The sequence below is a fragment of the Camponotus vicinus genome, unplaced genomic scaffold, assembly GCF_025532165.1.
Source record: "Camponotus vicinus isolate PSW18456_S1 unplaced genomic scaffold, iyCamVici1.0 SCAF_7, whole genome shotgun sequence".
NCBI classification, from domain to species: Eukaryota; Metazoa; Arthropoda; class Insecta; order Hymenoptera; family Formicidae; genus Camponotus; species Camponotus vicinus.
Window position 1 is genome coordinate 13,765,937 of NW_028141979.1, and position 23,945 is coordinate 13,789,881.

The window sequence follows — 23,945 nt, forward strand, 5'->3', positions numbered from 1 at the left end:
GCATTACAAACACGGGTTGGGTTAGGTTATATCTTCCGAAAGTGGAGCCCCCCGCAGGGGGGCGGAACATACTGTACCTACGCATGTACTTCCTAAGATGAAGCAAAATTTACTCTTAATGGAGGTCAAGATTAAGTGAACTTTGCTTCATCTTGGAAAGTACATGGACAGAGTGCGTGGACAGAGTGTTCCGCCCCCCTGCGGGGGGCTCCACTTTCAGAAGATATAACCTAACCAAACCCGTGTTTGTGATGCGGGATACACTTCACTTGGCATAGAAAGTTACAAATGTAACATTTTTCGCGCACAAATAGTTTAATAACTCATCATATTTTGTTGTTAAAGCGAGAAACTCATAGAATTTCATGTTAACTGTACAACAATCTGTCTTGTACTAACTCACCTTTTCTTCAATATTTTCAGTCATAAGAAATATTAAAAACATAGAAGCCTATCATTGTTCCACTATCTGATTTCAATATAAGAAAGGTAAACAACGTCAAACGACAACATAGTTTGTACACGGTGTCATAAAATTACATATTATTCATTAGACATTTTTTGTTTATAACTTTTTAATAAACAATAACCATCGACTAAAACCTTCACAACATTACTCATTGTCAGAGTGATGATCTTGATAACATATGTGAGAATTATTGAAATCGGGAGGTGGTCCGTATAAGTAAATAATTACCAAATATTATTAGCATTAAATGTTTGTATCGGTAAAAATCCGCTTAAGGACATTCATTTGACATCATTTACAGTGTTTCCACAAAAATTTGTGACAATCGAGCGTAAGTCGTTTATTCCTTTTCGCGGTCTCGAAGTGTGAGGGTAGAGGAAGGTCCTCTACTGTTTGGCGATATTCGCAATAATTAACGAAAAATTAATTAAAGAAGATCGGCCAATGCGCGTGGCTAGAAGCGCGCGGCGGCGAAGGCTGTCTCACTGTAACATAATGGCGGCGCTCGGTGAAGCGATGATTGAGGAGGGGAGGAGCATTCGCCGCGCGCCTACACACTCATCGCTTCTCCCCACCCCAATCACCGCACGTCGCCATTACGGCCGATCTTCTTTAATTAATTTTTCATTAATTATTGCAAATATCGCCAAACAGTAGAGGATCTTTCTTCTTAATTTGAGCCAATCTACCTTCACACTTCGGGGCCGCGAAAAGTTTTCAGACACCCTGTATATACAGGGTGTTCGGAAATTCAATCGCCAAATTTTCAGAGATTGTCGCGGGCACCATAAGAATCATTTTTTGCAAATGAATCTGGGGTCGGAAACGTGTCATTACATCGCTACGGCATACGGAGTGTTCGAAAAAGTCGGGACCTCGAAATATCACAAAAAATAGAAGTTTTACAAAAAATTGTTTCAAATAAAAGTTATAGGGTGTAAAAAGGTCTATTTATTGGCGCCATGTGTTTGACCTTGAATGGCGTCGGCAAGGTTACGACAAGGCCACCTTGAATTTTTGAAATGGAACCCTCCACTTTTTATTGCATATTCTTGTAGCTTTTCTCGAGAGCTTTCCAAAACACTATAATAAAATATTTTTCCCTCAAGTACTTTTTGAGTTATAAGGCTTGAAATTATTTCTTAATTTTACATAAACCGTAAAATATCTTGTAAAATATTCATTTTTCGATTATCTTACCTTAATACTTTTATGTACAAAATAATGAGAGGAATCAATTGGTGTAAAGAAAACACAAAGTTGTTTTTAAGAAAAAATATGGAATTGTTAATTGCAAATTACATATTTTTTCTTAAAAACAACTATGTTTTTTCTTTACACCAATTGATTCCTCTCATTATTTTGTACATAAAAGTATTAAGGTAAGATAATCGAAAAATGAATATTTTACTAGATATTTTATGGTTTATATAAAATTAAGAAATTATTTCAATCCTCATAACTCGGAAAGTGCTGAATGAAGAAATATTTTATTACAGTGTTTTGGAAAGCTCTCGAGATAAGCTACAAGAATAAGTAATAAAAAATAGGGGTTCCCATTTAAAAAACGGAAGTTGACCTTCAAATGACCTTGAAAATGACCTTTAATGTCGAATCCAAGGTCACTATTAGATAGCCCCCTTTGTTCCCTACAACTTTTATCGGAGTCATTTTCCTTCAAACGTTGATCCTGAAAAGTTATGAGGGTGGAACTTTTAAAATGGGACACCCTGTATATATATATATATATATATATATATATATATATATATACCCCCCTTTTCTTTCAAAAACTAAGCATTTTAGAGAAAAACATTTTCGACAATAATTGTATGGTTTTGAGGGGAACATAAGATGGTGTCATTGGTTTGACCTTGGATGGCATCGTTAAGGTGAAGTCAAGGACACCTTTAATTTCTTAAATAGAACCACCTATTTTTTATTGCATATTCTTATAGCTTATGTCGAGAGCTTTTCAAAACACTATAATAAAGTATTTTTTCATCAAGTACTTTTCGAGTTATAAGGCTTGAAATAATTTCTTAATTTTACATAAACCATAAAATATCTAGTAAAATATTCATTTTTCGATTATCTTACCTTAATACTTTTATGTACAAAATAATGAGAGGAATCGATTGGTGTAAAGAAAACACAAAATTGTTTCGAAAAAAAAATGTAATTTGCAATTAACAATTACATTTTTTTTTTCGAAACAATTATGTGTTTTCTTTATACCAATCGATTCCTCTCATTATTTTGTACATAAAAGTATTAAGGTAAGATAATCGAAAATGAATATTTTACTAGATATTTTATGGTTTATGTAAAATTAAGAAATTATTTCAAGCCTTATAACTCGAAAAGTACTTGATGAAAAAATACTTTATTATAGTGTTTTGGAAAGCTCTCGACATAAGCTATAAGAATATGCAATCAAAAATAGGTGGTTCCATTTAAGAAATTAAAGGTGTCCTTGACCTCACCTTAACGATGCCATCCAAGGTCAAACCAATGACACCATCTTATGTTCCCCTCAAAACCATACAATTTTTGTCGAAAACGTTTTTCTCTAAAATCCTTAGTTTTTGAAAGAAAAGGGGTGTACGGGTGGTCTAGGACACCCTGTATATATATACACAATATATAACAAAATAACCCTATTGTCCTTAAAATGACACATTCTTGAGTCAATTCTAAGACGATTTTTCCTTTGGCAAAATTTTGTCCTAGGCTTAGTTTTTGAATTATTAAAGGAAGTAGTTAACTTTATGACGAGTCGGATACAAGAGGCAGGCAAGGGTGGCGCGATTCACCGTCAGACGCGGGTGCTTACGCGGGGCGCCTGCTGCGATCAGCTGATCGCTACATATACACACATGCGAATACATACATTCTCATTCTCTCTCTCTCTCTCTCCCTCTCTCTCTGCCTCTCTCTCTCCCTCCCTCACTCCCTCTCTCTCATTTGCTTACTCACTTAAAATCATTATTACTCTTACTTAAATTATTATTTACTTTTTATTATTATACATTTTCACTTTAATTATTATTATTTTTTTAAATTGTACTGTTTTGTTTTTTTTTACGAAAGAGGGGAAAATGCATTTTATGCATACTCACTGGCCGGTCCGGTGAGTTATGTGGGACTCGAGTACCAAGTCGAATGACCAACTCGGTACTCCCTACCCACTAAAAACCCCTCTCTTTCGCGAATTTTCTCTAACACTGTTTATTTGACATCCCGAAATCTGTTTTCACACAACACCAAAGAATAATTATTATTACCTTGTTCGATGCATTGCTGTAATTCCTTGAGAAATGAATTTTCCGACAGATCGTACTTTCACTCAAATTGAACGTAGATATCACGTTCCAAGGGACAGAAATCCACACTAAATAATTAATCGAAAGTTCTTTTTTCTTTTATAAACTGTATTCTTTTATAAACTTCACATAACTCAACATAATCACATTCATTCTATCCCTTGATAAGACGAGAAATACAATTTAAAAAAGAAAGGACAATTTAAAAAAATAATAATTAAAGTGAAAATGTATAATAATAGAAAGTAAATAATAATTTAAGTAAAAGTAATAATGACTTCAAATGAGTAAGCAAATGAGAGAGAGAAAGTGAGGGAGGGAGAGAGAGAGGCAAAGAGAGAGAGAGAGAATGAGAATTTATGTATTCGCATGTGTGTGTATGTAGCGATCAACTGATCGCAGCAGGTGCCCCGCGTAAGCACCCGCATCTGACGATGAATCGCGCCACCCTTGCCTGCCTCTTGTATTCGACCCGTCATAAGTTAATTATAATACTTCCTTTAATAATTCAAAAACTAAGCGTCGGACGAAATTTTGCCAAAGGAAAAATCGTCTTAGAATTGACTCAAGAATGTGTCATTTTAAGGACAATAGGGTTATTTTGAATCACCCTGTATATATATACATATATATATATATATATACACATACATATATACTGTATATGTATATGTATATATATATTTATATATATATTTATAAGAATATTTATTTATAAGAATTATACGATTTAATTTTTTAATATGAAGAAATATATCGGTATTTTCTTACAATTAGCAAATAAGCTTTTGAAGATTTTCAATAGGCTATATCTCTGAAACGTGATGTCCATCTTAACATTTGCATGTCTATAATCTATACGTCATCAATTTTATTTTAAGCTCCAAGTTGATTTTTAATTGTTGTTCGGAAAAAGTGGATTAGTTGCCTATGGATCTATTGGCCGCAATTCTTTTTAATTATTTTTTATTCTTAATAAAATCATGTTCGTGGGCAGGGACGATTTAACTGACAACATTTTTAGAATAATAAAACTCTTTTAATAATTCTCCTTAACGTGTTGAGTACATGTTCGTAAGAAAGATAAAGGAAATTTTATATGTGTCGTAGAATGTTAATTTATGGGAGAAAGTTTACCGCCATCTAGATATATTATCGTAGGAACGCATCACCATCAAATACGTGAACCGGTGTCCTCAACAAATCATTTATCCCGAACTTGTTGTACAGGGTGCAACAGTAAAATCCGGGCAAAACAAATAGCTTATTATAACAATAGTTTATTAGTCAAAAACTTAAACTTACAAAAAAAGTTTTTATATGTCACCTAAAGGATTCTTTTTAAGTTCTGTTATTCAATGTAACTCCTTTTCGTTTCGATCGATGCCTCAATTTTCTGTCTGAAACACGATGACACTTTCTTTAACTGCTCTCGGTTCAAATCCGCAAATGCTGTCTCAATAGCAGCCTGGATGCTACGTTGAGGTGCCTCGACTTATTAGTAACTCTTTTTATAACACTCCACACGTAATAGTCCAAAGGATTTAAATCTGAACTATTGGGAGGCCAGAATTCCTTGGAGCCAAAACTGGCTCTCCGACAATGTGGACATGTTTTGTCTAAGGAATTCTGGCCTCCCAATAGTTTACTAAATGACTCGTGTACGCTGTCCTGCTGAAAGATATATGGCCTCCTGGAAACAGTTTCCATCCACGGTTCACTCTCGGCTTCGTTCTCAGAATCCGTAAGTAGACCTCCTTTGTGATTGTTTCTCCCTTTTTAAATAAATGCGGCGGCATGACGTCATTCTCACCGGAGGTGATACTTAGGATGTGAACATTGGCCGGAAACTTCATCCTGGCTACTACGGGGATAACATCAGGGTCATACATGGTCGATCTTGGGTCCTCGAAAAATCTAATTATTTCAGTTGGCGATCTTCCAGCGCAAAGACCTTCAATAATCGCAGCTCTTCAATTATATTCCGCACTTGATCTCACTCGGACTATTTCGAAGTTATACATGTCTTACACATGCGTATGACCTATCCGAACATCAACAAACACCTACTGTTAAAGTCAAATATAGCGGGAAATTCAAATTGTACTTTGTCCGGATTTTGCTAACGCATCCTGTATATATTTTAATTATGGGAAAATATTTATAATTCTATATAAAACTAGTTAAAAGATTTATGTTCAGGAAAAAATAATCGATTTGATCGATCGCTTTGATCGATAAAATAAAATAACCGAGCTCACACTTTAATCTTTTTACACATTATAAAACATACAAAAAAATTACATTATTTTCACGACTTTTATTTAAAAACTACGATAAATATTATAATATAATATTTTATAAGCATAATTTAATAACCATAACATCTTTCATTAAATGATAAAGTTTTATTAAATGATAAGTTTTTATCATTCCTGTGTAATAGATCACCGGCTTATTGTTCGGTTTTGACAATATTTTTATTTTAAACGAGGATCCTTTTTGCATCAAGAAGATATTTATTAGATTAGATTTATTTATAGTTAACATTTATTTAAAGAATATCCTAAAAAAATTAATTGTATGATACAAAACTAACTTAAAATACATTACTTATATTGTCTTAAAAATTCATTTTCAACAACGAGAATTAGTTTTAACTTTTAATCAGATTCTCTTTGAGCAAAATGAATTGGCAATTAGACTAAATAAATATTGAAATTAGTTTCCGCTACTGAGACATTTAAAAATTCTATAAGCAATGTAGTAAATACTATATAGCATAATACTATATAGCATAATACTTGTGCCTAATGCTTATGATCGAAACATTTTTATTTATTATTAGATTTATTTAAAAAATATTGTGTTGACACAATATATATGTATTTACTTTAAAAAAATATTTTATATAAAGATACTTATATAGTATGATTTAGAAGTAAATATTCAGAATACTTATAAAACAAACATTCAAAATGATTTATATTGCAGATACATAAATATAAAGAACAATGTTAAAAAGGACAACTTTTTCTACTCCTTAAGGAAATGAAGTAATCCATTTGAAATTCAAAGAAAACATATCAGTAATGATTTAAAAAATGACTAGAAACCTTACAAATCTAAAGGAAATTATTGAGAGACAATGCTTGCATTGATAGTATTATTTTAGAAGATAGTTATACAGTGATGGGAAAAAGTTCCGGAACGGTTAAATAACTTTTGAACGGTTCAAGATAAAGGGCTAAAATTTATATGAGTTCAATGGGACTATAATATCGATCGTTTAACGACAAAACCCCTCATCCAGCCCCCAATGGAGGGCAGGGGGCGATGGGGGGGCGAATTTTTGTAATGGCACGGGGGGTCGAGTGACGGCTCATTTGAAAGGGTTTTTCAAGACGAATACAACGGATTTTGGAAAAGTTCGCTACGATTTTTTTTCGCGGACTTATGATGATTTAAAAGTAGTCGGTTGCGACAGCCCACGAACGGACGGGATAAAAATTTCCATGGAATTTTCCGGTTTTGTCGTTAAACGATCGATATTATAGTCCCATTGAACTCATATAAATTTTAGCCCTTTATCTTGAACCGTTCAAAAGTTATTTAACCGTTCCGGAACTTTTTCCCATCACTGTATATAATAAATTAGGAAAATATATTATTAGGAAAAATTGCTTTTTTAATATTGTTCTTTCATTAATTGTTTTTCTATTTTTCCAAAATTACCTCAGTTAGAAGATTTTCACCAACAATACAATGAGCGTACAGTATTAGCAGGACTAAGAATTGGAATATCAAAAAGGTAACAAGTATTCCTCTCTCATCCTTAGCAAAATTCTGCACATAAAGAAAATTGAAATAAATTATTGTGAAATAAAAGAAATATTTGATTGGTATCTTTAAAAACTTGTATATGTAAATCGATTTTTATATATTAATTTTGTACTGGCAACTGAAAAAATAAATATTTTCTAATCATTATTTAATGACCATAACATCTTTTATTAAATAATAAAGTTTTTATCACTCTCTGGTAACAGATCTAGCTTATTGTTCATGATTTTGACAATGTTTTTATTTTAAATGAGGATCCTTTGTACATCAAGAGAAATGTTTCTGAAATGTTACACGCGAAACAATAAAAAAAGTCTTTTACTTTGCTGCATTATTGCTGTAAAATTACGGCAATGTTAAGGTGTCCATTTTTCATAATATTGCGATGAAACATCATAGTAACATTGCCATGTAATATTTAAAAGAATGCAACCATTTAGTTATATTGCATAGAATATTTTTGTTTCTGATAAACGAATATTTTGAAAACTTATAAAAATATATAATTACTTACACAAACTTATAAATATATATAATATAAAATTTGGTCAATTAAACATTTTTGTGTCTCTCAAATTAGATCTTTATAAGATATTTAATTAAAGGTCCATTAACCGTTCATGAAACGTTTGAAAACGTCTATTACTATTTTTATTAAATGTTTCTTATTAAAATGTTTATCTCGTAATCTATATATAACTATCTTATACAAGGAGTTCCTGTACACTCATTGCTCCTCCCCTCTCCAATCATCGCTTTGCCATGCGCCGCTATTATATTACAGTGAGACCGCCTTCGCCGCCGCGCGCTTCTAACCACACGCATTGGTCGGTCTTTTTTAATTAATATCTCGAAATTTTACGTGGTTTTTGTACAATAATCAAAGACTTTTCAGTTTTATGAGATCTACTTCTGGTTTTACTTTGTTTCGAGATACCGGGAACTCCCTGTATACACTCAGCAATAGTAATACTTTAACCCTTTCGTATCTCCGGGACATATATGTCCTACCTACGAAAAAAAGTCATAATTTTTAAACAAATAATCCTATCGACTTTTACCTTGGCTTGTTTTAAAGAAGACGGTTCAAGCTACATGTAAAAAAATCGCGCACTTTGAAATGTAATGTTTACAATAAAATATAATTATCTAAACTTTGCAAAAAATCAAACTTTTAGAGAATGAAGATTAACCGTATATCAATCGAAAAATCATAGAATTTATGCGCTAATTATAAACTTAAAGTTTTATTTAAATATGATTACAACTTTATTATGATAAATATAACAGTTTATATGTGTAATCAAAATGTATGCGAAGTAAAACGACGCGTGCATCCGAATCTCACGGCAGATGTGTGGCTTGCAAAAAAAAAGTGTATAATAACGCTACAAATCGAACATGTGTGTGTGTGTGTATATATTCAGGAAAAAACATAATACATATTTAAAAAAATAAAATCGAAGCTCAGATTTTAAATATATTGATATTTAAGCTTTTCATAGCCGCCATCTTCAATCTGCCATTTTGAATTTAAATTTTGATGGTAAATTTGGAATCAGCACTCCCAAAAAACCTATAAAACTTTATATAAAACACATCTCTTTTTGGAAAGCAGGAGAAAGCCTTACGAAAGGGTTAATACACGCAACAAATTTCTCATTTATCCGTCTTTAATTTCAAATAATCTGTTTAATATTCTGAATCAACAAGGAATCCAGATTATTAAATAAATTATTTTAAATTAAGTCAGTTTATCAAAAATTTAATTGATAAAAGAAGAAATATATTTTAAAAATATGTTAGTACCAATCCTTTACCTATTTCATGATGAAAAATTGAATACGAGTTAATTAAGCTTGGTATCGCTGCGTAGCGGCAAGCGAAGAAATATGTATCATATACTATTGTATATTTTCGCTATTTTAAAATATTGCTACAATATTGCTATAGTAATATTGTAAAATAATATCTTTGTAATATCTTTGTCACATTACACTGTAATGTGCAACTTTGTAACATTGTAGCAATGTTTTTGCAAGCTTCTGCAGGAAGACACAAGATTTCTTGACCATCCTATTTTCTCATTTAGGAGATGCGTGTATAATCTTGTGTTTCCCATTATTTATTGATTGAAACGTGTTCGATATTTTAATTTTAACGATATCAATAAATGAGGAGATGGTCGTTATTGCAGTAGCAATTAAAATAAAAAAAAATAGCGTGTGTCTCACCCAACAAAAGGAAAGAAAGAAATAAAATGTTCAACTATTCAACTTGTGGCGTCTAACCATACGTCACAAGCGCCTGCCGAGTAATAACATGACATGCGACAACAAGCGCCTGCCGGTAGACTACCACGCAGCACGCGCTACTGAAAATTTTGACTGAGCGCAAGGGAATTTCCCCACGATCCTCGCGCTTCGCTGCTAGATGCACATGAGCAGGTTCCCGAGAGTGAGATACGGCAAAAGCAGTATATAAGGCCGCATGCAGCACCAGGCCGACGAGTCACGGCTCAGTAGTCACACGATTGAGTTCGCTCTCAGAAGACGAATAGCCGCAAACTCCTAAACTTTTAACAGAGGAGCTCACGACTCCTCACAAATTTTTGGAGGCGGAGCCCTGAGCTTCGCAACATTAGCAGACGGCGAAGCCGCATACAGCCGCATACAGCCGCTCTCGACGCCCCAATCATCAAGACCGATTAGACCGCCGTGGAATGAAGACGCTATACCGACAAAGCGAATTTCTTTTGAGTTCTTGCCTTGAATTTGCAGCCAATTACCTTGGAGCCACCGTGTCTGATCAGACCTCCTAGACAACTGCTGGAAGTATGGGACATGCGTATAAGGCGCTATACTTCAACAACAGGACCACCATAGTCCGTTCCCGAGGCGCTATCACCGTTGCCGCCTTCACCTCAACCCGAAGAGAATAAAGGAACATAGACGGCCTCATTAAGTCGCGTTCACAGGGGAACGCAAGTCTGCAGTGCCACAGTCACAGTCGATCAAGGTACTTAATCAGATTCCGATTGGGAGACCATCAGTAAGACAATAGCCACGCAGACAAAGGAGGCAAAAGACGAGAACAATAACTGCTTGGGATCATTAAAGGTTACCAAGACGCTTCCCCACATCACGTACAGGGAACGTTTGTAATCCGATACAAACGGCCCTTTTCTGGGCCAGATAAAACCACTCCACTTGTAAATAGTTGTACATAGAGGAATAAAATTGTACATAGATTATACACCACACTCTCATTATTGTGCGGATTCTTCACTACCGCTTCCTACTTGCGAGCGTCCTAACACGCAACAGCGCTACAAACTATTCTCCATTCCCTTATAATTCAATTTCTATATTAATTCAACTTCTTCATCTCCTTAATAGAATCAATTTTGTTTTGTATATTATCTTACATGTGTGAGGTATGCCCGACATCCTCCCTACTATTTTCTTTTTGTGCTCATTTGACGTTTGGATGCTGCAACAATCATCTCGTAACTTAGATAACAAAATATCGTCATTATAACGTCATTTTTTAATCACTGATTACGTCAAATTCGCTTTTAAAATAATGTAAAAATAATATTAAACTGACGGTCTAAGTTATAGATCATTTACGTTATATCTATGACGACGAAATGATACTTCTCGAATACAAAAAAATGACATGTATGTATATAACATAAAATTGATGGATTTTGATTAAAAAAATTTTTTTCAAAATTTATTATTCTTCTGATAATATAAATCTATTAGATTTTTAATTCTTTATCAAGTAAAATAAATTTCGTCCGGTTGCCTTATCAATGGGTAAGTTTCGGTCCCAAGTCCGGATAAAGAAGGAGAATTGGTTAATATTTTAACCCCGTGAAAATCCAATCGTTAAGAAAGCCGAAGGAGAAGAAGCTGGTCAGAATGTAAAGCGACAATATTGTAGAAAGATTTAGGAGAAAAAAATTGAGTAGGCCAAGATTCATCCCGTTCTAACGTTGATGATAATGATGATCAAGTAGAATAACATTATTCTATGACTTTTTTGGTAAATATAACAAATAATAGTGATAAATAATAAAATAATTAAATTTAAATAACATAATTTATAAAATTCAAAATTTTATTTAAATATGCAAAATATACTTCAATTTTATATCTGAAGTACATGTGAAAAACGGGAGATAATATTTTCACTCGTTAGATATTCATCTGTCTTCTCTATTTTCAAACAATTACTTCAAAATCTAAATAATCCTTCGTGTTCGGATTATATTAGAAATACTGAGAGGGCAATATATTACACTTTAAAAAAAATGTTATTAACTGTGCTTTGCAAACTTTACATATTTTCATGAAAATAATTTGAATACGATATAGATAGCGCATAATGCATAGCAGTAAGTGAACAATTTAATTCAATCTTAATTTAATTTAATACACATCACAATGTGTAGTAATTCATAACATGCACAAAAACATATTACAATCCAGATAGCTCCAAGTTATTTAAAAGATGACTACAAGATATATTTTCTATAAAGTCTTTTAGTGAGAACATATAATCAACGAATACATGACTATTACACAGCATATGTCCTATTGAAAGTCATCTTATAGTCTGATGATTAAAAGATAGTTAATTAGATCTTTTAATTATAATTCCATTGTCTGATTATAATTATTCTAATAATATATTATGGGGTTAAAATCCAATAAATGCAGCTTAATACACATAAGTATAACAAAATTGAGTATTACAAATATTTTTGACATATATACAGGGTGTCGCAGACCACCCGTATCAGCCGAATATCTCAAAAACTGAGCGCGGCAGACAAAAATATTTCAGACAAAAGTTGTAAGGTTTCAAGTAACGCATTACATGGCGATATCAGTATGACCTTGAAGAGTGTTGTCAAGGTCACGTAAAGTTCACCTTGAATTCTGTAAACGAAACCCCCTATTTTTTTATTACTTATTTTTGTAGCTTATCTCGAGAGCTTTCCAAAACATTATAATAAAGTATTTCTTCATTGAGTACTTTTTGAGTTATAAGGCTTGAAATAATTTCTTAATTTTACATAAACCATAAAATATCTAGTAAAATATTCATTTTTCGATTATCTTACCTTAATACTTTTATGTACAAAATAATGAGAGTAATCAATTGGTGTAAAGAAAACATACAGTTGTTTTTAAGAAAAAATATGGAATTGTTAATTGCAAATTACATATTTTTTCTTAAAAACACCTATGTTTTTTCTTTACACCAATTGATTCCTCTCATTATTTTGTACATAAAAGTATTAAGGTAAGATAATCGAGAAATGAATATTTTACTAGATATTTTATGGTTTATGTAAAATTAAGAAATTATTTTAAGCCTCATAACTCAGAAAGTACTTAATGAAAACTAACTTAATTTAGTGTTTTGGAAAGCTCTCGAGATGAGCTGCAAGAATATGCAATAAAAAGTAGGCGGTTCCATTTAAAAAATTGAAGGTGACCTTCTCGTGACCTTCAAACGACTTTTCAAGGTCAAACCGATGGTACCCTCTTATGGCCCCCTCGAAACCATACAACTTTTGTCTGAAACATTTTTGTCTTAAACTTATGGATTTTGAGATATTTCAGTGCGTAGATTAAAATGGCCTACCCTGTATATATATGTATTTTACTATTTATAATTTTTAAAGCAAAATGCAGTTCAATATAAGAAACGCAATAATGCTGCTGTTTATTGCCGCTACTTTTTATTTGCCACAAATTCCTATTACAAATGAAGAAGTAGAAGTAAAAGAGAAAATAGAAAATATGCTGCAACAAATGTATGAGGAAAAATTTGAAATAGATGAAGAAGATTCTCTTGATTTTCAAAATTCCTTTGATATATCAAAAATAAAATTAGTAACAAACGAAGAAAGAAATGAACAACAAAATGCATCACATATTATGTAAAGGAAACGATATGTAAAAGACAAGTGACATTCCGATTGAATATAAAAAAAAATGCTGTTAAGTTTTGAAAATCTGCTATTTAAGTTAAAAGAAAATCGTTAGAAACTATGAAACATAAATTCGGAAAGTGACATCACTATGTCAATTACGAAGATGAGAAAAACATGTGAACAGAGGATTAAACTGCAGAAGTTAAAAGATATTTCATCATATACATTAGAAAAATTCCAAAATAATCTAGAGAAAGATGTTATTATTCATAATATTGATGTTGCTCGATAGGACTTCAAAGCGCAACAGGAGATTAATTAGGATTTACAGTATCAAGAATATCGGTAAGTAAATTTAAATTGGCACATAATATTGTTTTTCGTAGTCACAAAATTTGTTATAAAAAAGATTATAAAATCAAAAGAATCTCTAGAAGTAGAAAGCAATAGATTTATCAAAAATGTTAAATATTATCGATTCTACTATCGGGTCGATTCCCGATCCAGTCATTTGCATCTCACATATTTTTCCAGTTCATGAATATTGTTTTCTAGCAATTATTCGTTGAGTTGAAAAGTATGCGAATGCTCTCTTTATAGGATATGCGTTGATGCCATTGCCACGGATGGATTTTATCACTCGTTGATCAAATAGGCGTATAGGCAGGTCCGACCTCCTCCCACATACATCCTTATCTTTACTGAAGGCTAGCCACGGCCCTATTTAGGGTCCATCCGCCATTATTATTGGCACAGTGAGGATATTGTTAGTCACTAGAGGATCTTGAGGGATGTGATCACTCTATGGCGTTGTGCTCGTCGGTGCCGTTTTTTACAGAAGCCAGCATTCAGTGCACGCGAATAACTCCACCGCACTTATTTGGTCAACGAGCGATCTTTCAGAGGTTCTCCGTGGCAATCGGCATTGCATCCATCGACATCGCTCTGGAGTCACATATCACTGTGTTAAAAACCGATATTAGGTGTAAGATTTGGATAACTCAGTGATCTAAAGCAGTTGCCTGATAAGTGAAAGACTCGGGTTCGATTCCCGATCCAACCACTTGCACCTCACATATTTTTCTAGTCCATGAATATTGTTTTCTAGCAATTATTCGTTGAACTGAAAAATGTGTGAATGCTTTCTTGATAGGATGTGCGTCGATGCCGTTGCCACGGATGGATTCTATTACTCGTTGACCGAATGGGCGTATAGACATGTCTGACTTCTTCCCACATACATCCCTATCTTTACTGGATCAGCTCCCTCTCCCGTTTTGCTGAGTATCGCGAAACCCGGAAAGAGACTCACTCTCTTCCGTGCAAACTCTCGATCATGTAACACACACACGTAAACCGGCACTCTTCCTCAAATTACTTTCTATTATTGTCTTCCGTCATTTGTAAGAATAAAATAATTATTTATAAAATTTTTAAATAATAATTTTATTTCATTTTAAACAAGTGCATGTCGTATTATGTACCTTCTTTTAAATTTTCGTTCTTTACGAGATGTCTGTTTGAATAAAGAGGACGAGTACTTTTAAACATCTATTTAATGACTTTTCCTTTGACCTTAAATGTTTATTTCTTCCAAATACTAAAAAGCGTTTCTTCAATACTGCTGGAAAAGTACAACAAACAATCTTTCTTATAAATGATTTTAAAAAAATTATAAAAGTAAAATTTTAAAAGAGATAAAAATATTGATATAGATATAGATATAGAAATATAGATATTTTTAAAATATCAATACATACATAAAAAAATCGCGACAATTAATAGTACACGATAAAATATCAAGTATTTAAGTCAATAAAGTTAGCGAAAAGAGCATTTTATACTATTACTGCCCCTCTCATGTTTACATTATGTACTTCAAGCATTTTCGAAATCATTAATCTTTGACCTTAAATTTTTGTAACATTTTAATCTCTTCGGCTGTACTTTCAAAAAGGACTCTCTTCCGATTGGGATGAAACTTTATACATAGCTTCGAAAGATCATATTAAGGTCAACTGTAAAGGTCGCACAATTGGGTTTTCAATTGAATTTCAATTTAAAAGATCTAAAAAAAGTTATAAATAAAAATATTACGCAAATTAGTAAAAATCCAGAAAAGAACAGAAAATCCCAATGAACTTGACTTTGACATATGTTCTCAATGACTTTGAGTGATATTTAAAAGGTTTTAGCTGCCCTTGTTTATTCAAAAGTTATTAACAAAAAAGTTTTGTAAATATAATATATTTTTTGGATATCATGTGCATATTGTTATGAACTTAAGATACAAGGCGATGTGGGATAAATCTCGTTTCGCGTAGAAAGTACATGCGTGAATACAATAGGTTCCGCCCTCCTTACGGAGGGCTCTACTTCCGAAAGATATAACCCAATCTGTTCGAGAAAGTCTGTATCATATTATAAAGTCGTTAAATTTTAGAATCTTCTCGAATATTCTCGAACGAAATGTTATTTTTGCGGACAAAGGCAGATATTTTGATTTAGTTTTTTCAGGCTCTACGTCAAAAAGTCAATATCTAGATCAAGGCAAACAGGATATCGTTGTCGATCTACGATTGGTCGAAATAATTGAACGATCTGGCTCGATGCCTTATTTGGATAATTCGCTACCGGGAACCATATTCCTTGTTCTCAAAAAGATTCACTGTACGACCAGAAGTCACACGGAACACACACGTTCTTCTTGGTCCGTAAAAATATGACTTGTCTCGTGAGCTGAAGTTCGAAACGCGCTCGGGCGGTCCGTGAGAGTAGATTTTGTTTTCTTGAATAAAAATAATTTAATACTCTCTACGGACTCTTGTGATTTCATCTACCTCTCTCACCGACGAAAAAAATAAATATTTTTAATGCAGTCGTGTGAATCGAAGGCGCGGCTACACAATCCAAACAACATATGTCAAAATCAAGTTCATTGGGAATTTCTGTTTTTTTTTAAGATTTTTATTAATTTGAGTAATATTTTTGTCTTTAACTTTTAAACAATTGAAAATCCAGATGTGCAAACTTTACAGTTGACCTTAATATGATCTCTGGAAACTATAAAGTTTCATCCCAATCGAAAGAGTGTTCCTTTCGGAAGAACATCCATCTCTTCTACAGATTCAAAATTAAAACAATAAGAAAAATAACAGCTACGAGATTGATGATATAAGATACTAATTCTATTTCGGTAAATGTTTACTTTAGGTTATACAACACGAAAAATTTTTATTTTGACATATATTGTAGAGGATATATTTCTAAGTAATACACTGTTTAAATTTTGCGGTGGTCTCTCTTTGTTCTTGAGATATGCGATTTTGAAATTTTATACTTACTTGTATCATCTTTTCCTTATATCGTATTTATGTGATTATCAAAGGATTAAAAAAAATTTAATTAAATTAACAAAAAATACGTAAATGATCTAAATAATAAATCAATAATAATAATAAGATAGGCTTATTTAAGAAAAGCGCAGGTGGTATTGCGTGACATAATATTCTATAATTTTTAAAAAACAAAATTCTAAAAATACAAACGTTTCGGACCCTCCTCAGTGTGACATAACAACTTAATATAACATATGAAAGAAATACAAAAATAAATAGATGAAAAATATGAAATACAGGTCGAAAGATAAAATTGTAAAAGTAAACAACGATATCGGTCAAGTCGGAGAAGATACCGCTAAAATTTAAAACAGAATAATCCGCAAAATTTCGTGGCGCAATACGTTGTCCATTGCTTCTAAAAATCGCACGATGTTACATTACATTCCTCACCATCCTTCGCAATATACGACAGTCAGTTTTTTAAATATGCAATACCGTTAGTTGCTCACAAAACCATTGGCCACCAAACTCACGCTCAAACCTACCGAAATCCATCCAACATGACATTTTGTCAAAGAACGCACGTTAGAGAAAAGGATGGGCAGGGGCAGGGGCGCGCCGCGTCGCGCTGATTAACCGTTAATTTCGAACCGATCAACGGCCGAAGCCGTCGGCAAGCCGCGCCGACGACAGTCGAGGGCGCCCGAAGAGCCCTGGGTGAGAACCCCCGCGCCCGGCTCCGCCGCGCCCCACCGAGTGGATCCGTTCCGCACCGTTTTTCCGCCGCTCGGTGGGGCATCCCGTTTTTACGCCGAAGCGGGATTAATTACCCGGGGTATAAAAAGGCCCTCGACGTTATCTCGGCACCCAGATTCCGATTCCGCCTGCGATAGCAAGCACGATCCGAACCTAGAACCGATCCTAGAAAACGCCTAAAAGCGCCGAACAGAAGGTGGAGCGAACTCCTCCTCAGCCGAGTACTCTTGGTTTCGGGCCTAAGGCTAAGATCCAGAATTACATTTCAATTCCGCCAAAAAGAATAATGGAGCGATCTCCGATATTATCGAGTGATCTCGATTTCGGCAAAAGATCCCGCCGCCGCACCGCCATTGCAATCAGTTACCGAGTTAGAGAGAAGAGCTACCCCCGACGAGCTGTTTTCGTCGGCACGGCGCAAAAATCCCCGCGATCTTCCATCCACGCGAATTAACTAATTAATAATCAAACCACAACAGGAGCGCGTTCGATATTTCGAAAACGACGCTAAGGCCGCGCGTCAGAACACGGCACAAAAACACCGGCACGCGTCGCGTAACGTCACGCGGTCATCGCACGCCTATAATAGATCGGCGAAACAGCTGACAGGATTTTTCTGCATCGCGCGAAGCCCTTTAATACATTCCGATTTCCGCGGCGATTAAACTAACGCTCAGCATTTTATGCACACCGATAACGCCTGTAATTAAGATCGAACATTTATACCGCGCACTCACGCCGTACATTATATATTGTACATTTACACCGCACCGTTCTACCAGACAATTATACATTGATACCGCACAATCACACCGTGCACCGTATATTTATATTGCACATTCGCACCGTATATGCATACCATACAATCACACCGTGCACCGTACATTTATATTGCACATTCGCACCGTATATTCATACCATACAATCACACCGTGCACCGTACATTTATATTGCGCATTCGCACCGTATATTCATACCGTACAATCACACCGTACACCGTACATTGATACTGCACATTCGCAGCTTACAATCACACAATACACGAGACACGTTTGTGCTTTCATACACACTCACGCACTTTTCTCTTTGTATACACTCAACATTCGAATAAATCAATTTTAATTTCTGACCTAAACACCGAGAGAAATTCTTAAGCTTGCCTAAGAAACCGAATCCTGATCCCGGCTGCGATTATCCGCCGGCGTGCGCGGAGGTCGTCCGTGACAACTTATTGTGAATATTCTTCCTTTTTTAAATTTGTTATTCATTTTATTTTTATATTATTTTCTTTTTAATAAATGTATTATATTATTCTTTATTAAGTTCGCGTAATTTATTTGAGTGTTAGCCTTTCGTGATTGTTAAATTCCGTTGTGTTTGTCGAATTTCGAAATTGCCAAAACCTCGCATAGAACAAATAACTTTTGCACAGACCCTGCCCCTCTACCGTTAGGTGAGCTAGTCGGGCCGTGGCGAATTAGGCAAGCGTTTTTCGCGTTATTTTGGCCTTTAGCGAACTCATACGTGAAAGACCGTATCTGGCGCCCAATTTCGAGATCTCGAGACGGCCTTCGCTTCGCCGCGGCTCGCGCGGAACACCCTCCATCTTAGTTTCTCCAAGCGCGAGTATTCTCTATCCGCCTTGCGTTTTTGACGACGTTTTCGCTCCCCCTCGCATCCTCCTCTCTAACACCTCGAGGAGGAATTGAATATTGTAAAATTATCAATTAGAGAAATCGTCGCAAAAATTTGGCGCCCAACGTAGGGCCACGCGTTGAAAAGGAAAAATTTCGGGGAGCTTATGCGAGTTAAATTATTTTGTCGGGTGATTGCCTTTTGTCGTATGTTTGTCGTATGATCGAAAATCGGTCATTGATAATAAATAGTTAAAAATAAATAGGTGAAATAGATAAATAAATAAATAAATAGATAAAATAGTTAAATAAATATTTAATATTAATATTTTACATGATAATAGTAAAAGTAATAAATATTTTAAAAACACTTATTTAATCTAATTAATTTTTAAATAGATATCATACGATGTATGGATATCACACACATTCATGATAATAATAATATTAATATGTTAAATGTTTATTATGTTTACCGCATTCTTCAATCGAACACATGATCGCGTTCGATAGCGCCAGTAGTACCTTAACCTACCGCAATCTACCATGACAAAAAACTTCTTGCAGTCGCCGAGTAATTATCGTCGCATTGTCGCGTCGTCGCGTCGTGTAGTAACGTGTCCGCGCGTGTTTCTTTCATCGAGTGATTTTTAATCGCCAACAGTTATTATTCGACAGTGATTAATAGTGATTAGTGATAGAGTCATTAGTAAATTTCTCGTCTCATCGAGTGAGTAAATAAATGTGATTACGTTAAAGTTTATAAAAGAGTACAGTTCATGAAAGAAGAAAAACTTTCAGTTAATAATTTAGTGTGGATTTCTTGTCTTTTGCAACGTGATATCTACGTTAAATTTGAGAACGTACGATCTATCGGAAAATTCATTTCTCCTTCAAGCAATTACAGCAATACATCAAAAGCCATCGAACAAGGTAATGATAACTATTTTTTGACGTTATGTGAAAACAGATCTCGGGAAGTCAGAGGGACAGTGTGTCAAAGGAAATTCGTGAAAAGAGAGGGGTTTTTAGTGAGTAGGGAGTACCGAGTTGGTAATTCGACTTGGTACTCGAGTCCCACATAACTCACTGGATCGATCGGTGGGTATGCATAAAATGCATTTTCCCCTCTCTCGTAAAAAAAAAAAAATTACATGTGAGTGAGCGAATGAGAGAGAGAGACAGATAGACAGACAGACAGACAGACAGACAGAGAGAGAATGTATGTGTTCGCATGTGTGTCTGTATGTGTATAGCGACCAGCTGATCGCAGCAGGCGCCCCGCGTAAGCACCCGCGTCTGACGGTGAATCGCACCACCCTTGCGTGCCTCTTGTATTCGACCCGTCATACGTTAACTACTTCCTTTAATAATTCAAAAACTACGCTTCAAATCAAATTTTGGTAAAGGAAAAATTGTCTTAGAATGGTGTCAGGAATATGTCATTTTATAGACGGATCGTTTTTCGGGATCGCCCTGTATATATACATACATATATATGTATATATGTATGCATATATATATATACAGATATATACATGTATATATCAATGTATGAATATTTGGATTTAATTTCTATACGGTTCACTTGAATTGATTTAATGTATTCTTATGTTATATTTAATGCATTAAAATCCAATGATAATTAAACATTAATTTTCATGTTTTTTCACAATGAGAGTGCAGATCGATTCTTCTCTTTCAAATATGATTTTTTGAAATACATAAAAGCGCGTGCATGGAAAATACTGATGAGAACTACAGATTTTCTTTTTCTTTCTGTTTTATATCTTTTAAATTATCTTTCCAATGTAAACTTGAAAAAAAATAAAAATGGTAGCAAAAATATATAAAATTTTGTAACACTTAAAATTAGTACTTTTCTTGTCAATAAAAATATATTAATAAATATAAAAATATATTTTTCAAAAATTTAACATCATAATGATTATTTTATATACGGCATTGATATATTGTATACTTTTAAGTACCCTTATTATTCTCGAAATATTTGCCTTATTGTATTATCTGTTGATACATTACTGAATAGACATTGTGCCTTTGTTTATAAAATACGCAGCTTTCATGTTTTTTCTGGCACTATCGCCGCTTCGCCGCTTTATCGTTTGCACGCGTGTGAGCGAGACTTCGAGATCAAAAAGATTTCTTCTTCTTTCTTATTGTTAGACTTGCGGTACTGTGCATTTTCTCATATTTCCAATTTTTATTTATTCTTTTAGTTTTTGATTATACTTTTTTGTTTTTTTCCTTCTTGTCTTTCCAATTTGTCTGCGTCTCTCTTTTATCTTCGTTTTTTGTGATCTTTTTGACATTTTATTTATTTATTTTATTCTTTTTATTTTATTTATTTATTTATTTTATTCTTTTTATTTTATTTATTTATTTATTTTATTCTTTTTATTTTATTTTATTTTATTTATTTTATTCTTTTTATTTTATTTATTTATTTATTTATCTTATTCTTTTTATTTTATTTATTTATTTATTTTATTCTTTTTATTTTATTTATTTATTTATTTTATTCTTTTTATTTTATTTTATTTATTTATTTTATTCTTTTTATTTTATTTATTTATTTATTTATCTTATTCTTTTTTAATTATTACTTTTCTCTAACTTTTTTAGTTAATATAGAAACACCCGATGAATTAAAGAAAAGATCAAAACAAAAATTCTCGCTAGCTTGGCTTAGCGATGATCGTTATAAATCTTGGATTCGCCAAACATCAGATGACACGCTTTATTTTTGTATAATTTGTAATAAAGCTTTCTCATGTTCATCGCGTGTTTCCAGGCATGCGGATTCTGCGTGTCATAGAAAAAATAGTGAAGAAGGTCTTGTACATACTGATGACAATGTACAAGAAAAGAAAGCACAGTATAAAAGAAAATTCAGACAGCAATGGCTAGATATACAAGATTTTAAATCATGGTTACGCGAAGGACCCGATAATACTAGCCATTGCTTAATTTGTGATAAATTTATTGACAGCACTTTACATCATATACAGGGTGAGCCATTTTAATTAACGCACGCAATTATTTCGGAAACAAAGCATTTTAGAGAAAAATGTTTCAGACAAAAGTTTTATGGTTTCGAGGGGGCCATAAGATGGTATCATTGGTTTGACTTTGAAGAGTTATTTGAAGGTCACATGAAGGACACCTTCAATTTCTTAAATGGAACCTACTATTTGTCATTGCATATTCTTGTAGCTTATCTCGAGAGCTTTCCAAAACACTATAATTAAGTACCTTTTCGTTAAGTACTTTTTGAGTTATGAGGCTTGAAATAATTTCTTAATTTTACATAAACCGTAAAATATCTTGTAAAATATTCATTTTTCGATTATCTTACCTTAATACTTTTACGTACAAAATAATGAGAGGAATCAACTGGTGTAAAGAAAACACATAGTTATTTTGAAGAAAAAATATACATATAATTTGCAATTAACAATTCCATATTTTTTCTTAAAAACAACTATGTGTTTTCTTTACACTAATTGATTCCTCTCATTATTTTGTACATAAAAGTATTAAGATAAGATAATCGAAAAATGAATATTTTACAAGATATTTTACGGTTTATGTAAAATTAAGAAATTATTTCAAGCCTCATAACTCAAAAAGTACTTAACGAAAAGGTACTTAATTATAGTGTTTTGGAAAGCTCTCGAGATAAGCTACAAGAATATGCAATGACAAATAGTAGGTTCCATTTAAGAAATTGAAGGTGACCTTCATGTGACCTTCAAATAACTCTTCAAGGTCAAACCAATGATACCATCTTATGGCCCCCTCGAAACCATAAAACTTTTGTCTGAAACATTTTTCTCTAAAATGCTTTGTTTCCGAAATAATTGCGTGCGTTAATTAAAATGGCTCACCCTGTATATCGACACGCAGAATCCGATATGCATAAAACAAAATCAGAGAAAAGTAATATTAATGCGAACAAATCGAATGAGGATTTAAATGCGCAAACTGATGAATCTCTTTTGACATTTGATGAGCGGAAAAAAATAGCTGAAATAAGATATGCGGCGTTGATTACGGAGAAAAATATCCCTCATCAAACAGCAAAAGAGATTCTCAGTCTTTTTCAAGACATAGGAAAAGATCCTAATGTCTTGAAAAGCATGAATATGGGTCGAACAAAATGCAAAAATATAATTTCCAACGTTTTATGTTCGGTTGAGACGGAACGTGTTGTTAATAATATCCAAAACACGAGATTTTCCATTTTTATTGACGAAACATCGGATATTATTAATGAAAAATGGATGACGTTTCTCGTTAGATATGTTGATCCCGAAACTTTAGATATTCGAACGCAATTAGTAAAATTAATTAATATCGATGCTAAAGATTGTAGCGCAGAAAAATTATTTAAAGCTTTTGAATTAGAAATGATTAAACTACAGATTCCATTTCTAAATATTATTGCTCTGTCATGCGACAATGCATCCGTCATGACAGGAAAACATTTATCTTTTAAAAAAAATCTAGAATCCAAACGCAAAAATTTATTAACATTTTCGTGTCCTTGCCATTCTGCTGCATTAGCTGCACACGCTGCATGCGCTAAGATGCCTG

At 33.4% G+C, this 23,945-nt stretch overlaps 1 protein-coding gene across 1 annotated transcript in view; it reads right to left on the reverse strand.

The window, feature by feature from the left end:
- Positions 1 to 23,945, reverse strand: part of LOC145974544 (odorant receptor 4-like) — a 166,828-nt gene that overhangs the window by 57,418 nt on the left and 85,465 nt on the right. The window contains exon 6 of the mRNA XM_083104449.1: positions 7,531 to 7,641. Coding sequence (XP_082960575.1) covers positions 7,531 to 7,641 — 111 coding nt within the window. The remainder of the gene's footprint in view (positions 1 to 7,530; positions 7,642 to 23,945) is intronic.